The sequence below is a fragment of the Acanthaster planci genome, linkage group LG11 (genome assembly GCF_054643075.1).
Source record: "Acanthaster planci isolate LZ-2023a linkage group LG11, COTS_SCS, whole genome shotgun sequence".
NCBI lineage: Eukaryota > Metazoa > Echinodermata > Asteroidea > Valvatida > Acanthasteridae > Acanthaster > Acanthaster planci.
The window spans coordinates 336,521-351,922 of record NC_141787.1 but is presented as its reverse complement, the minus strand read 5'-3'; the positions used below and the strand labels follow the sequence as shown (position 1 = coordinate 351,922).

Below are 15,402 nucleotides of genomic sequence, written 5' to 3'. Positions count from 1 at the left end.
CAATATAAAGCATAGAGATTCTAAAATGAAAACAGAATGTGGAACACAAGAATATTACGTTAAATTTATTCTAATCAATCACAAATATCTCATTTGGCACAAAGATGTCCATTAAAATTTCAGTCTTGATTAAGTAACTTACCTGTTGCACATGTACACATGTTTCATAAAGCTAACCATACTTGGAGAAGTTAGACTGATGATCACAAAACAAAATATAACTACACGTACTGCAATACTGTTAGTCATGTTAGTGCCACTGAATATAATAAATCGCCACAAAGAATTTGGCTGTTCAAAATATCAATTGAAAAACTTTTCTGGCAAGAACTATTTGTTATTATGAGAAGTTACGAAAAAATTAATATGAATGATAAGTTTAAAAACAGCAATGTTGCATTCAGCATTTAAAAAATATATATTGACAAAACATATTACTATACAAATTTGAATGAAGACAAAATTATGAATCAGAAAACAAACAAATGTAAAAAGATAATAAAAAACAAGCATGAACCAATCAGAGGATGGCCCTCCACATGACATGCACCTAATGTTCAGCCTGAAAGTACATGTACTACACTTTCATACTATCACTCAAACTCCTCCAGCAAGTTCCAGAGACACATTTATTGCTGAGACACGCTACCATTTCCACTGCACCAAAACTGTCAGCAGTGTGTGTAGTCCTATACAGAATTCTGGCTATAAAACCCTCATTTCTTCAAATCCCCAAACTGGCTTTCTGCCATTTGTCCATAATTTGCTTCGGTGGCTCTTGGTACTGCACATACTGAGGTAACCAACATCAATGACATGTATCCTACTAATCATCCAAGCTTTGACTGATTATGTGTGATCTTGAACAACTATCCATCATAAAATACAAAACAATCAAGACTCTGAATGCAACACCATTAGCACCAACTCAGATTAAGTAAATCAGCACCGCAATAAAACCAACTATTTGCTTTGAGTTCGTACTTGTCATCTCATTTCTATAATTATAAATTTTAAATTTTCAGCTACAACCCGGATTATTGAAATTTGAATGAATATTTAGGATAAATTTCTTGATATCCAAACGATTCCATCATCAGGCTCCTTGTAAACTCACAAGACAACTGATGGAAAGTCTCATCTCTGGTAGTTGGCATTACAGTTTTGCTAACTTTAATACTGCTCCTTAATGCATAATCTAGCACGGATCTTGTGCTAAGTTGCATTGTCCATGGTTTTGCTCAGTAAAGTTTTCTCAGAAGGATAGATAAGAATAAAAATAAAAATGCTGTGCCTCGTCAAGGACATCACCATTTAAGGAAATTTAATGTAGTCATAAGATAAAATCTGCAGCATTATCTACTTACACACACATTCTTACTGGTACTTTGTACTTCGCAATCTGTCACACAATTTCAAGCTACTTTATTTTGTATATGCGGTTGTTCTCAACATTAATACATGTACCTACCTGATTCAATTGTTGTTCCAAGCACACAGTTTTCTAAGGGCTACACACGTGAGGCCCATTTAACCCTAATTCATGACACACAAAAATGTGGTGTAATGTGGCATAAATCCCTTATTTGGATGCAGGCAACTCTTACTACTGACATTGCACACGTTATATTAATTGACAAACGATCAAGTCATCCATTTAGTGTACATAAATCATGGTTTAACTATGCCACAACTGGCATGAAGTATATATCCCATCAAGACCACGGTCAAATGAAGGTCATGATTAAGGTTAATACTGTCATATTTACAGGTGCATTGTGTCTGTTTTAATAAATAATATCCTAAATATTAATAAAATATAAAGACTATCAACAAAGACAATGGCTATATAAAGTCATGCACTGTTACTTCATTAAAAACTATATGAAAATGTACAGTTGCACCATACATAAAATATGCACACACATCACACGTTTGTGTAAATTAACAGTTTGCCAATACATTACAAGAACTACTTGACCATTTTAGTAAATGGTCGGAGTCCAATTGCGCTATTTTTATAAATATTTCTTAAATACTTTATGTAAATAATTCAATAGAGTAGAACTGAGACAATCCCGGGTATATGCAACGTCATCAGAAACTTCAATCAAAAAAGGCAAACAGGTGGCAATTCACAATCAGCAACAACCACCAGAGTTTAATGTAGAAAATGTGGAGGGAAGACATCCTTCTGGATTGATAAAATAAGTGTCCTTCTTTACCACATGCTTTCCAGAACTCAGGCTCTGTGTCTCATTTAGGAAGTTACAATTATTCTCTGTGACAAAATGCTTTCATGTGCCCACGGGGAACATGACCCACTTCTCATAAGAATTGCTGTCCTGGTCAAAAACATATTGGGAACATTCCAAATAAGGAAGAAACTTCATGGCAGTTTTGCTTCAGACCTAAAAGGACTCACTGCAATATTGATGCATCGCGCAGATAAAAGTAACGTACAAAATATATCTAAGAACTTCCAAGAAACAGCCTTCAGAAATTGGAGACTTGATTTCCCTTCCATTGAAATCCTCACCTTAGTTATACATTCTTAAATCTCCATCAGTGACGACAGGAGATCAATAGGAAGTGGGAAGATGATTGTAGAATTCCTCTCAGCTGAGATGGTGTTGAGAGTTTGTAGATAGCGGAGCTGAAGAGCATTAGGTGACTCAGCAATGATGTCTGCTGCCTCCTTGAGAGCACGGGAAGCATTCTGCTCTCCTTCTGCAGCAATCACCTGGTTCATGAGAATCACATTGTACAATTAAGATATTTCTGACAAATCAATGCTAAAATAAACACAGGTTATGTGTGACTTTACTGAAATGTATATCCCCCCTGCTGATCTCATTATTTTTTGCCATACATCACTCTACTGGATCCCCATATGCAGCTAGTGGGGTATTATTTGTAAACAAATACGCTCTTTGCTCTGTTATGACACTTTCACAAAAAACATGTCTTTTTCCAATGCAGCATGTCAGGTGGAATCAATTTCCAAGCTTTTAGACACTATGTACAATCTTGGGCCCTGCTTAACAGTAATGCTGCTTAAGTAACACATGCACTAGACGTGTACTGTAAGTACCTGCCAAGAAGTAGTCACTACTGATGCACATGTACTTCAACCAACATTTTGCCCAGTAACCTGGGTTTTTTTTCCGATAAGCAGAGTGCTTAGCAAATACTGACTGGTTGGCACAGATCTATGATATGATCCTCTTGAGTATAAGGACTGTCAGGACTAACCTTAGCACGAGCCTCTCTGGAGGCTTCAGCCTCAGCGGCCATTGCCCGCTGCAGCATCAGAGGCAGCCTCACATCCTTGCTGAGAATAAAAACCAAGCAAACAACCAATGATAAAACCATAGCAGCAACTTTTATTATCAATGCAGGAGTTTAAAGATCAACTGCTGAACTGTAATCACTTGTGATTATCTGTTCATACAAAGATAGTAAACCCTAATACATGCATATAATTCATTGGAAATTTAGGTTTGAAGCTGAACTACTCTTTGTCTTTCTATCTATTCAACTGGTGACATTTAAATCATACGTAATTGATATATCTTGCTTGCTTCAAAGATTTCTTGGTGTTGACTTAAAAAATTGTCACTTATCAACTCTGAGACGTTGAAAGGCTGAAGATAACATGAAGACGATGAAGACTACAAAAAACCACAGTATGTCACTACAACATTTAGTCTAATCAGTATTACTGCAATTACTCACATTTCAACTCTCTCAACTTTAACACCCCATGGGTCCGTTGCCTCATCCAAGACTGACTGCATGTGACTACTGACTGTCTCTCTGGAACTCAAGACCTCTGCTAAAGTCTTAGTACCAAGGACGTTCCGCAAAGTTGTTGCAGACAGAAGCTCAGTAGAACGCTTGAAATTCTCCACATTGACAATGGACATAGTTGGATTTTGAACACGGAAATAGACCACTGCATCAACAGTGATGGTCACGCTGTCTTTAGACAAGATCTAGTGAGACAGAAGACAAAAAATGGTAAAATAACCCAGACCTGACTTGAAAGTTCAAAAGTTAAATAAACTAAATAGACTGTAGTGATATGGATTATATGAAACACTTCAGAATCTATGTTTGTTTCAGAGTAAAAGTTACCAGTGCCTCATTAATGAACCTACCTTATTTGGATTTAAAATTCTCATAACTTTGTCACACTTCAATTTCTAAGAGTGATCAATCAAATAATTCAAGGTCTTTTAATAAATGTAGGAGTGGTCCCTACCTCTTGAGGTGGTACATCAAAGGATAAGGTTCTGAGATCTACCACTCTGAATTCATCAATGCACGGTAAGATGAAGAACAAGCCAGGGCCTTTAGCCCCTCCTGGGAGGAGACGGCCAGCTCGGAAGATGATCGCCCGCTCGTATTCTTGCACTGTCTAGGCCATGATAAACATACATGTAAAATAGAGACACTGTCGTTAATTTAAATATTTAAAATCTTTCTTGTAAGCATGCAGATTTTGGCAGATCACAAAGTAAAATGCTGTAAAAAGCTACATGTAGGTGGGATATACATGTAGGGTATTGTTCCACCTACCCTGAAGACAAAGCACAGTGATACTGGCAAGGTTAGACAGCATAAGATAAACGAACAGGCAAAGAGTATGTAGTAGCATACACCCATGCTGGTGTCATCACCTGAAAGCGAAACAATACAAAGACTAAGTGTCTTAACCAAGGATTTGTGGGACTGAAGAGGTATATTTGAAAAGGGTATATTTGTTTCCAACCTTCACAATTACGATTTTTTGGGGGAGAGGTAATCCAGAGATGTACACAACAGCAGCTGATTAGAGTTGAACCCGTATACACTGTAGTTGTTTAAAGGTCTTGTTTTTCTGGACCTGTTGCTAACTTGCGGCGTGTGCAGGCATCATTTATGCCTGTAGTTAATGGCAGCGGGTGCTTTTCAATTTATTTGGAAGACTTATCATTCCAGTCCACATGACAATTCTCTGGCATAAATTAGATGAGCAACTGATGAGCACAGCTACCTATCAATGCTTATGGTGGGTGAATTGGGGCTGCAATGATCCTATTTGCTTCAATACAGTCAGGTGAACTAAGTGAGTCAGCACAAACTGTATGGTTGAGGACAGGTCTCATGCCACAAGGTTTTGCATTTATGATGTTAGCCAGTCTGCAATGCATTTAGACATCACACGCTTGACTTCTTTAAAGTTGTACCAACAAGATTTGCTTTAGTTCTAGGCTGTGCCGAACATCCAAATATTTGATTGATTATTTAATATTTGAATATCATTTTTGGATTTGAATATTTCAATGCAAAATTCATGAAAAGGATGGGAGAATTTTCTTTGGTTTAAATGAGAAAAATTGCACTATTGAGGCTTCTTCCGAGCAAATTCAAATGAAAAGCGACAGAAACCTTACGATTCATAAAGTACATTCATTGAAAAATTTACAAGAAATACATGTATACATTTTCAACAGGACAAGAAGTATTCTTCGTCTATTAAATCTTGTTGACTTGACATCGGGAGATACTCGTAGATGTGAGAAGCTATTATTGTGATTACAATATACAAATGTGTGCATTATGCAACTAATTTTGTACATGGTTTGTTCCTCAACAATCTGCCAGTTGGTATGACCGAATATTCCGATATTCGATCAAACTGAAGGTCGAATATTCGAATTATTCAAATTGACTCAGCCCTAATTGTGACCGAGAAGGTGGTTTATCTATAGACTAGGACCATAGAAATTAAGTCATTGTGACAAATCAATCAATCAATGATGGTTTTTTAAAATAGTGATAAAGTGATCTAGCTGTGATGTCACTGTGATGGTGAAAGCCTGAACTGAAGCAAAAAGGGGAAAAGAAATTTTACAAAAAGGTTACAAAAATGGGAGCTCGAATGAAACCCACTAAAGATAACTTCTTAAAACAAACACACTATTAAAGAGTTGTTTTAGTAACAAACATCTACTGAAATTATCTTTGAAAATATCAAACAGATGATGGTCTGGCTTTATGAAATGAGACCATCTTTTTTAAGGTCATCTTAGAAATACAAAGGGGGGGGGTTCTTTGTCTTAGCCTTACCACTGCCTTCTGTTGGTTCACCTGTAAGGCGAAGAGGCCTATCCCCAGCCATGCTCATTACTTCAGTGTAACATCAAGTTGGGCAATGATCTCAGGACAATCTTGTAAACTGCATCAAGAAACTTTATGGAAATAATTTATGTGTCTTCAGCATTTTGTTCATGTAGCTATCAGAGAATCTTCAAAATCTGCAAACTGTTCTGAAAATTCATTTGGAAAAGTCAGAATTAGACAAAAACTTGAAAAACTGCCTATAGTTTCAATAATCTATTTACTTGTTTCAGCGACGACAACTAGCTCTGGTACTACATTCTTTAAGTACGAACAATAAACAACAAAACATAAATTCATCAAAACCTACAATATTGACCGCACTGCAGTTCTGAACTTACATGTATCTAGCCTTAAATCTAAATTAAACCAATCATGGGAGATCTTTGGAAGGGCATCAAAAACCAAACTGAAACAACGGTAAACAATTATAGCAATAAAACACATTAAAACTTTCAAACCTCAAGTAAAATGTGATGTGAACAAACTTGATCCCAATGTCCCATCACGCACGCAATTTAAACCTGGTTCAACATTTCTTCGAGGTCGCGCCGCTGGATACAAATTTTACACAACACTACTACAACAGACTATGATTTACTGTGCTGATGACACTTCAGTACATATAGTCTGTACGCTATCAAAGTAGGCCCAAGTACAGTACGTGTACATTGTACACGTACAGTACATCACGACGCAAACGGTACATCCCGCAGTGATCAATGCATCAACGCCAACTGATCCAAGTCAAACAACTTACAAGTCCCCGATTCCCAATAAATTATTCATCTGTAACTGAAAAAATCGGAGCAGTAATGAAACTAATCTTGCAACTCACCAAGATATGACTGTCTGCCTACATAATATTGATGTTGGTAAAGGACATCGTCATCAGTAAGAAATCTCAGACGTCATCAGTCAGATCTTGCCATGTTTATCTTCCTAAAGATCTCTCCTCCGATATACCATAGCTCTCGCTGGTCCACGCATGCCTTAACAACCAGTTGAGCATAGCGAGCACTGATTGAATACCAGCCAGTCTTAGCATTGATATGATGGGCCATCGCGATAATGTAGACGACTGAAATTAATTATTCAAAATCTACCTGTCGACCAATAGCGTTGGACTGTGAAATTGATAATAGCCTTCAACATGCACTGTACTGCAAGTCGACAGTCATTAAAGGGGCCTGCCTGCAATTTTATATGTCCATACAATCAATGGCAAATTGCACATTGCCCGCCGGAGCAAAAATGTACACAAAGAAACGTGCGCAAAAAGGCACATTTTACATAGCCGAAGTCGTTTTCGAAAGAGGAAATAGTGGGGAGAAGAAAACACAAGCAAACAGTAGATCAGTTTGTATATATTCCGGTCTTCCATTGTTTACTCCCGATCATCTCCTGTCATCAATACATGCAATTAATCAAGTATGACAGCCTATCCGGACAGGTTTGAATCAATACACCCAAAAATACACGTAGGAGCGAGATAAAATTTTGAAAAATTATTTGACAACCAATTAAAGAAAAGTAAACTTTGGTAAAAAACATTGATCAAATGGAAACCTACTTCAGGTTCACGTATTGATAAAGCATTAGGGTGATAAAGCAGTAAGGTCTAATAAAAAGCTAAATTGTTTTTCATGTGTACATTTTACTTGAAAGATAATATAGCTTTGGCAAAGAAAAAAATAAAAGTGTTATGCTGCAAAGGTAACTTTGGACTAATAGCATTCACAGATTTGCTATCATTGGATTTGTTTTCAGTGAGACAACATTGACACTATCATGCATACACTGGCTGAATAGAAATAGCTGATATACTTGTCCCAAACTGAACCAAATCCACTAACAAGTTTTGCAGAATTTTGATGGATAACGATAAACATCCTGAGGGTCATGTTAAACAATGCCCTTGCTGCCTTCACTGGATACGGACACTGTGCTGCAAAGCTGTGATTGTTGTTTAGCTTCTAATTATCTCCAGAGCATGTCGCTTTGTGAAGGTAAACCCATTCTGTCCCACAAACTGCAACAATGTGCTTGAAACAAAACTTCCAAATCTGGAGGGATCCATCACAAACAGCTTATACATGTACTTAAAAAAATACTATAAATTACAACTTCACCTGAAAATACAAGTCACAAAAATACCATACATGTATGAAGCTACTATATACACATGCATTGACACCCATGAGTACTGCCATCTAATTACTTAAAAAATAACATTTAGTTCTTTAGTAAAGATAGGGGACAGGGAAGTGGTTTTTAAAATGACCCAAGTTCAAGGTTAGGAATTATTTGCACCTGCACAAATAAATTCATACACATGCAAATATTGATACAATTAATAATCTTAAAAATGCATCTGTAAAAATACATAAATATCAGGTGTCTACGTATGGAACTTCATAGACAGAAACTGTTCCAGCTTTTTAATGTCTTTGCTGAGCCTTCATATTAATGAATTACTCTGTCTTTATCTTTACACACTCACCAAACCCTAAGCACATAATGTAGATTTAATAGATTACATGTACATAGCACAGAGGGGTGGGCTGGTCATGGTGTGGGGGCGCAAATCATGACACATAACATGTGAATGCGGGGAATTTCTGACATTAGTGGCTACATTACATTTTATTTGTGAAGTGTATGGCTGTAAACTTAGAATGCGGGGAATTATCCACTTGTAACGGTACCTACACAAATTGTGACGATGCACAACAGGAAAACCCCGTTAAAAAGATTCCATAACATTTTAGTTGGAATATGTTGGCAAAATGGACAAAAAATTAAATGGGACTGCTGCAAGTTTAAGACATTAACATTATTCATGTACGCTTGGGACACAGGGAAATACTGAACCTTAACCTTGATTTTGCCTTGCCAAAGATGATGATGAAAAATGTATGCCATCTTATCTTGGTATGATACTATGACTTTGAAATAACAAATACAAGACAGATGAGACAAGACTACATGTATGGCACCACATACATGTATACTCCATTTCCTAATTTTCTTGCAAGGGGCCAAGTCAGTGTACTGTACATGGTCAAGTATGTTTATGCTGCACTGTGTGCTGTTAATGGACAATAAAAAGCATCATTAGTCATGTGATGGCTCTCTACCGATAGGCATAGCTGTCTTTTGCATTACTGACTGGATTTAAGTGACCTATACCTGTCAAATTTAGGACTAAAATGTACCCTGTAACTGAAACCTGCTCAATCTTTCCTTTCACAAAGTTAAGCTTTCTGCAAAGTAAACTTAATTGCAAAAGCATTCAAGATTAAAACAGGTGTGTATATGTACATCATCCCAGTATCTTAAATACTCAACAAAAACCATCTTTCAAGATCTAACATTTCAAGGATGCATTTATGTTTTTAAAAACCCAAAAGTGTAGAGAAAATGCATCCCTTGGCAAAAACAAAACAAAACTGTACAAACACAAGGATGGGTTTCAATAGTGCAGGTCATTGGTTCGCATTCAACAAGGCATTCATAACCTAGTGAGATCTATTTACACCATGACTATACTTAGTTCTCCTATGGGTTCCTTGTTAAGCACCTTCATAAACGATTCATGCGGTCTCTCTGTAATAACCACTGTCCACCGTCTCTTCAGAACTCAGAAAAAATGGTGAATTGCAGCTGTTTTAATTTTTAGGTTTTCCTGGCAGTGAACACTTGAACAAACAGTAAAAGGTGCCGTCTTCACCTGCTAGTATTGCTGTTACAGACACAATGCTTCGTGCTGATATCAGCTTATCTGCTGCCATTTATGTGACCTTCCTGTCAACTGATCTTGTTGCATAAAAGTCCTTCTTCAATGGCTGCTGGATGCACTCAGCTAAACTTGAGATGGGGCATGGAAAGGGTACAGAACTGTCTATATGTTCATCACACAGGCCTAAGGCGGGGGCAGTATAACATCATGTAGTTTGTCTCTTGCTTCACTGAAGAGACTAAATATTGAAACTGCCCGCAATGTAGTAATAAACAGCACCAAGTGAGGGCATTACATATGTGTACATGCGACTAACAGATGCAGTGGCTCTAGAATCCTATTATGTCCATGACTTTTGAGATGACTGACAGGTTAAAGTGCTTTTATTTCCCACGGATGTCGCTGGCTTCATATCGGGACGAAAAATAAAATCAGAACGACAATCATGACGATTACTAATACTAGGATCGCTAACCATTGTCTTCGATCTAGCAAAAGAGAAATGAAAGAAAGGATACATCAATAAATGAATCAATGGGATGATAACCAAGCAGGTGCACATGTAAGTTTCTTTGAAATGAATTCTTAACTTATCTTGCCAATTCCAGTTTTCTAATTACATGAATTTCTGCTAAATTTAGTTTTTGTTAGCTGAGGCTACCACTTAAGTGATCTATTAAAAAAGAGAAACTCATTGACAAACAGAAAGAGGAAACACAAAGTGGTGAGACACTAACCGCTTGACATGTGAGTGACTTTAGCCATCTTCTTCATGACTGCATCTAACTTGGTTTCCGTATTCTCCATCTCTGTGTGGAAGTCATCTAGCATGCTGCACAACAATGAAGTTAATTGTGAGCTCACAAAGATGTAGCCTTTCAAAAGATTTGATTTTTAACTGTAGAAACTCAGGGAACTGTAGGAAAGATTCCTTGTTCAGTAGGAATGCTAGTCCATGGAGGAAACTTGGATGTGATACATGTATTTGGGCAATTGCTTGAGTAAGGCTCAAGTAAGGCAAAATGTACAGCATTTAAATAAATCTAGACTAGAGGAGATTGTTCCATAGTTTGGGTTAGAGCTTTGCAAACAGGAACAATCCAAAGCTTAGCAAGTTTGACTTACACTGCTTGCTCATCCAGTTCATTGCCTATTGTCTGACCCATGTGCTTCAAGACCCCAACACTGTCAGCAACACGAACTAAGTCATCATCCTGTGCTTCCATTAATAACTAAAGGAGTGAAAACATGAAAAGTATGTCAGTATCATTAGTCATAATTCATCATCAACACTATCGTTTCTTGTGAACAAAGAAAAATTGAGGAAATGCTATTCCCATTCACTACTCACCTGTTGCTGCTGACGTGATTCATCAATGTAGTTTTGATTATTCTGCTCCATCTCATTGTCCAATCGACTGTATTTACCCTGAGCTTTACTTGGTCCGTTGTTCATAAGTGCCTGACAACAGGAAAAAAAGGAATGTGCAGCATCTGCTGTTCTTTTGCTTCCTGTTAACAGGTGCAGTCATAACATCCATCTTGGCTATTTCACTGCGAGGCTACAAAGAAAATACTGCTCCACATTACATGCAAAGAGGACGAGAAGTAACATGACTTTTATGACTTAAATGCACGTTCAAAAGGTTTCTTGTAAAAGGTACTTTGACGTTCCACCTACTTTGAAGTAGAAAAGGAGAGAAACTTAAACATTTTAGTTTTTATGGGAATAAAAATTTCCCTATTCATAAACCAAAGCATGAGGTCATCCAAAGCAGAATGTGTTTCTATGCCACTGTGTACAAACACATGGAGGTATCACACTTTTCTGCATTTCTGAGTTAGTTCCACTTTTTGTCTATCATGTTAAGCAGCTTGTTTGGTCAGAAGGAATGGCCACAATTCCTTCAACACCTTGTTGATAGGTCATACTCAAGGATGCTTTTTTTGTACTTCTCACACTCTTTTGACAAAGATTACCTCGTGTGACAAAAGCAAAATAGTGCCCTCTAAAAAGGACGGGCAAAACAATGGTTTTATGAATGGAAACTCAGCCATCTTCTAGTCATTTCCAATGAAAAGAAGTACATGTATATGTCTTGTTTGTATTGTAACACATGAGTGTGAAAACAAGTTGAACTGAATGCAGCTCAAAGAAACTAGCCCTCAATTTTCTATTTATTTTTGAATACCTGTCTTGTTCTCTTTTCTTCCCTTGATCGAGTACTTGGACTTGCCATGTGCTCCTTCATTTCCTCCACCTTCTTCTTGGTATCACTAACAAACTGTCGTCTGGTTTCCAACTCATTTTGCTCCAACTTGAATTTCCTTGGATTGGCTTCCACAATACGTGCAGAATTTCAAGTCAAGGTTAACAACAGATGAACATCTTTTCTAATAGCACTTAACAAAAGACCTACTTCAGGAGTTGCCATTGTTGTGTTATTCTAATTAACGTCCAAAGATCTCTACATATATTACACAACTTTTTTTGGGGGGGGTTGCAAAATGAGTCCAATTAATAAGTTCAGCTTGATCATTTTAATGTCTTGATAATGCTGATATTAATACTGTTCATCAAGATGACCAAACATAGAGTGCAGTGGAATATTCTAATATAGAGTAAATATTTTTTAAAACTATTTGAACCATATGTGACCCACTCTGTGAAAATGAGTCATAAGTTGCCAGTGCCACTTTTTGAGTTTTCATTTGTATTGGAAAGAACAAATTTAGTTTTTAGTTTGGATGTATCACTCAGTTTGGCATCCCGATGAAAGTAGTTACTCCATGGTGAAACGTGCTGTGGGTTCCTGTTGATTCACACTGTGCAAAATTATTCAAAAGGACTTTTTACTTCAAAGTGGCTCTAGTGGGTCACACATAATGTGCATACTAGTTGCTTCACATCTAATAAGTATCCATACCCTATGGCTATTCTGGTTATTGTTCTGTCTGGATAAGGATATCAATAGTCTCTTCAAGATCTTCCAGATCCCATTCAATACTTCTGAGACTGTTCCTCAGCTCATTTGTTGTCCAGTCATATTCTTCCTTGCTTACTGAATTGTTGTCTTCCAAGAGTTCACACCATCGTTGATACAGACCTTCGGATGTACTCACAGCTTTCTCAACTTCTCTGTCAAGGCAAATGATAATGTGAAAGATACACATTATCCTGTTTCATTGAGTCTTGAGATGTATTTGAATACCAGGCTTCCATCATTATTATGGCAACAAAGGATGTAGGCATGTAGAGTGGATATGTATTTCTACTGGGCACAATCAGCTGATCAACATACATGTAATCGCCCAATCACTCTGCATGATTGGTACAGGTACATTCTGTGTGAAATCTCCAACTTTATTTCCCTTTAAAACAATCTTTGAATTAGAAAGAAAAGGTGATTGGCAGAATTCATGACAAATTGAGTAGTAAGATCAGGCGATCAAATGTATCAACAGATCGCACCCAACATTCTCAGTGACCCTCCACATCTAAGGATTGATGGTAACAAGTCAAGCCAGTAAAACATGTCACTCACATCTAGTCCGAGTAACTTGGACACTACAAATTGCCTTTCTTAAAACATGTACTTGGATATGGTTGGGCGATAGTAGGGTCCAAGTACCTTTCATAGGCTGTTGCTTCCATTAATTCATTTCACTCAAAATAGCTCAAACCCCGAGTCAAAATCCTCCAAATTCACCTCTAAAACTGTCCTTAAAATGTCTAATGCACCTGTCTGTGGATTGAGTGAGAATCAGAGATTCCAATAATGCTAATATGGTTTACTTACATATGGGAAAAAAAGAGAAATTTCCCCTTCAAATTGAAAACACTCGTTGACGAGCTTGCAGACAACATTTTAAGGACAGTTTTTAAGGTGAATGCAATGAACGTGTCGAAAACAACAGCCGTCAGGTATTTTCATGGGTGTATGTCATCATCGTGTGGAATGGGGATTGGATGAGTGAATGAGTGTGCTCCACACATGCAACGAGTTCATACTCGATCCCAAGCATCGTATGCATTTCGGTTCATCATTCATCAACGTTCATTGGCAATGTTATGGTCTGGGGATCGATCTGCATAATAATGCTGTGTGGTTTCCAGACCAAAGAGATCCCGACTGTGTGTTGGCATCGGTCAGCCATCGGGAGTTAATCGCTGTAGTAAACGAATGGCCCAAATCGAAACCAAAATTTCACGGACTTCTACGACTTGGAAATCACCCAAAGTAATACATCAGGTATTAAGCCAATTTCCCGTTCCGTCGCCATGTTGATTTTAGCGTTCCCGTGCGAGTAAGTGAACCAAGCTAGAGGGGAACAAATTGTCTACAACATTAACAATCACGAACGTCCATTCGCAGAATGTTACGCAATGTTGTTGTCATGAATTTGTTCCCCTGTTAAATCTTCTGAGCATGTGCACATGAGACAGGAAAAAGGCTTACTGATGGGGTGAGTAATCTATAATCGCAAAAGGGGTTTATAGAAGGCATTTTTGCTGAGACTCCACTTTTTGAATGGACCACTGTGGACCCTAGGATACAGACATGATGGAGGGAGGGAGTAATTGCAGAATACATTGCCACTCTAAAAAATGACCCCAAGAATGACTAGTTAGGCCTACATGTACGTGGGTACAAGGTGAAAATCCCTCGAGAAGAGTGTGACACTTTCAGTTTCACCAGTACCTGGCTACGAGGTTGATCATGCGGGGTGGCAGGGTATTCTGCAATCGAGCTGGAGGGAGTCCAGTAGATGGGCCCCCAATGACAGCCATGACAGCTGCAGCTACATAATGTACCACTTCCCGTCACTACCACTACAACTTACAAGCTGACCAGTACACGGCTAGACCATAGAAACATGTTAAATAGGCCACTAAGTTCACTAAGTTCTAACCAAAGTCACAGTGCACACATCGTGCACACAGTGTGGTTGGCCGGTTAGGTTAGTCATGTTAGGCCTACTTTACACGTACACGCGTCGGGCCCGTACGTACACAATGCCCGGTGAAGCTGTTTCGGCCTAGGTCTAGGCCTACATGCAAGTTAAGCGGCATTATTAATATCGGGCGAACATGGCGAATCTTTCACGTAGGCATATTCGACTTACTCTTTCACAACAAAGAACGGATCCTCCAGAGACATGGTACAAGGATACTATCACACCGGTTACCAATGTAAAAAAAACTGAATCCTTAATACTGCTAGACAAACCGACCCTACATTTTAATTACGTCGCGGGAGAACTACATCATATAGAAACTCAAAACATCCCGAGAATACTAGTGCTAGTGGGACACAATGACGTCATCGCCCTTACAAATTCCTAAAAATTGCGCTGTTTATTTTTGCTGTTCATTCGAATAAACAATGGAAAAGTGGTTTGAAAATTTATATTAATTTTAAAAAGGTCAGTAATGTTAGATAGTGCACAATGTAACTATTTTCCTCGCTTGCAAGGGTAAGATCAGACAT

General features: G+C 37.9%; 2 protein-coding genes across 6 annotated transcripts; both read right to left on the bottom strand.

Annotated features, from left to right (window-relative positions):
• Positions 1 to 39: 39 nt before the first annotated feature.
• On the bottom strand, positions 40 to 7,165 carry LOC110978397 (mechanosensory protein 2-like). Of its 5 annotated transcripts, none has more exons than XM_022233368.2 (7): positions 7,007 to 7,165; positions 6,118 to 6,239; positions 4,585 to 4,685; positions 4,268 to 4,423; positions 3,739 to 3,998; positions 3,256 to 3,334; positions 40 to 2,743 (listed from the first exon to the last, which is right to left on the bottom strand). In XM_022233368.2, exons 2-7 carry the CDS (start codon positions 6,173 to 6,175, stop codon positions 2,555 to 2,557), a joined length of 843 nt encoding a protein of 280 aa, XP_022089060.1. In that variant the 5' UTR covers positions 6,176 to 6,239; positions 7,007 to 7,165; the 3' UTR covers positions 40 to 2,554. The 5 variants fall into 5 exon arrangements, with proteins under 5 accessions (XP_022089060.1, XP_022089061.1, XP_022089062.1 ...); XM_022233369.2 differs by having other exon boundaries at positions 6,118 to 6,226; XM_022233370.2 differs by lacking the exon at positions 7,007 to 7,165 and adding an exon at positions 6,630 to 6,962.
• Positions 7,166 to 7,524: 359 nt separating this feature from the next.
• On the bottom strand, positions 7,525 to 15,231 carry LOC110978362 (syntaxin-6-like). Its single transcript, XM_022233304.2, has 7 exons — positions 15,038 to 15,231; positions 12,880 to 13,049; positions 12,103 to 12,260; positions 11,262 to 11,372; positions 11,036 to 11,142; positions 10,648 to 10,742; positions 7,525 to 10,398 (listed from the first exon to the last, which is right to left on the bottom strand). The coding sequence occupies exons 1-7, from the start codon at positions 15,070 to 15,072 to the stop codon at positions 10,319 to 10,321; spliced, it is 756 nt and encodes a 251-aa protein (XP_022088996.1). The 5' UTR covers positions 15,073 to 15,231; the 3' UTR covers positions 7,525 to 10,318.
• Between the last annotated feature and the right edge of the window lie 171 nt (positions 15,232 to 15,402).

Excerpts from the sequence above, each read along its gene's own strand:
- LOC110978397 (XM_022233368.2), bottom strand. The coding sequence starts at position 6,175 with ATGAGCATGGCTGGGGATAGGCCTCTTCGCCTTACAGGTGAACCAACA. Across the intron at positions 4,424-4,584 it reads CACTGTGCTTTGTCTTCAGG|ACAGTGCAAGAATACGAGCG; the intron begins GTAGGTGGAACA and ends ATCATGGCCTAG. Across the intron at positions 2,744-3,255 it reads CCAGAGAGGCTCGTGCTAAG|GTGATTGCTGCAGAAGGAGA; the intron begins GTTAGTCCTGAC and ends CTCATGAACCAG.
- LOC110978362 (XM_022233304.2), bottom strand. The coding sequence starts at position 15,072 with ATGTCTCTGGAGGATCCGTTCTTTGTTGTGAAAGA. Across the intron at positions 13,050-15,037 it reads CCGTTCTTTGTTGTGAAAGA|AGAAGTTGAGAAAGCTGTGA; the intron begins GTAAGTCGAATA and ends TTGCCTTGACAG. Across the intron at positions 10,743-11,035 it reads GAACTGGATGAGCAAGCAGT|CATGCTAGATGACTTCCACA; the intron begins GTAAGTCAAACT and ends ATTGTTGTGCAG.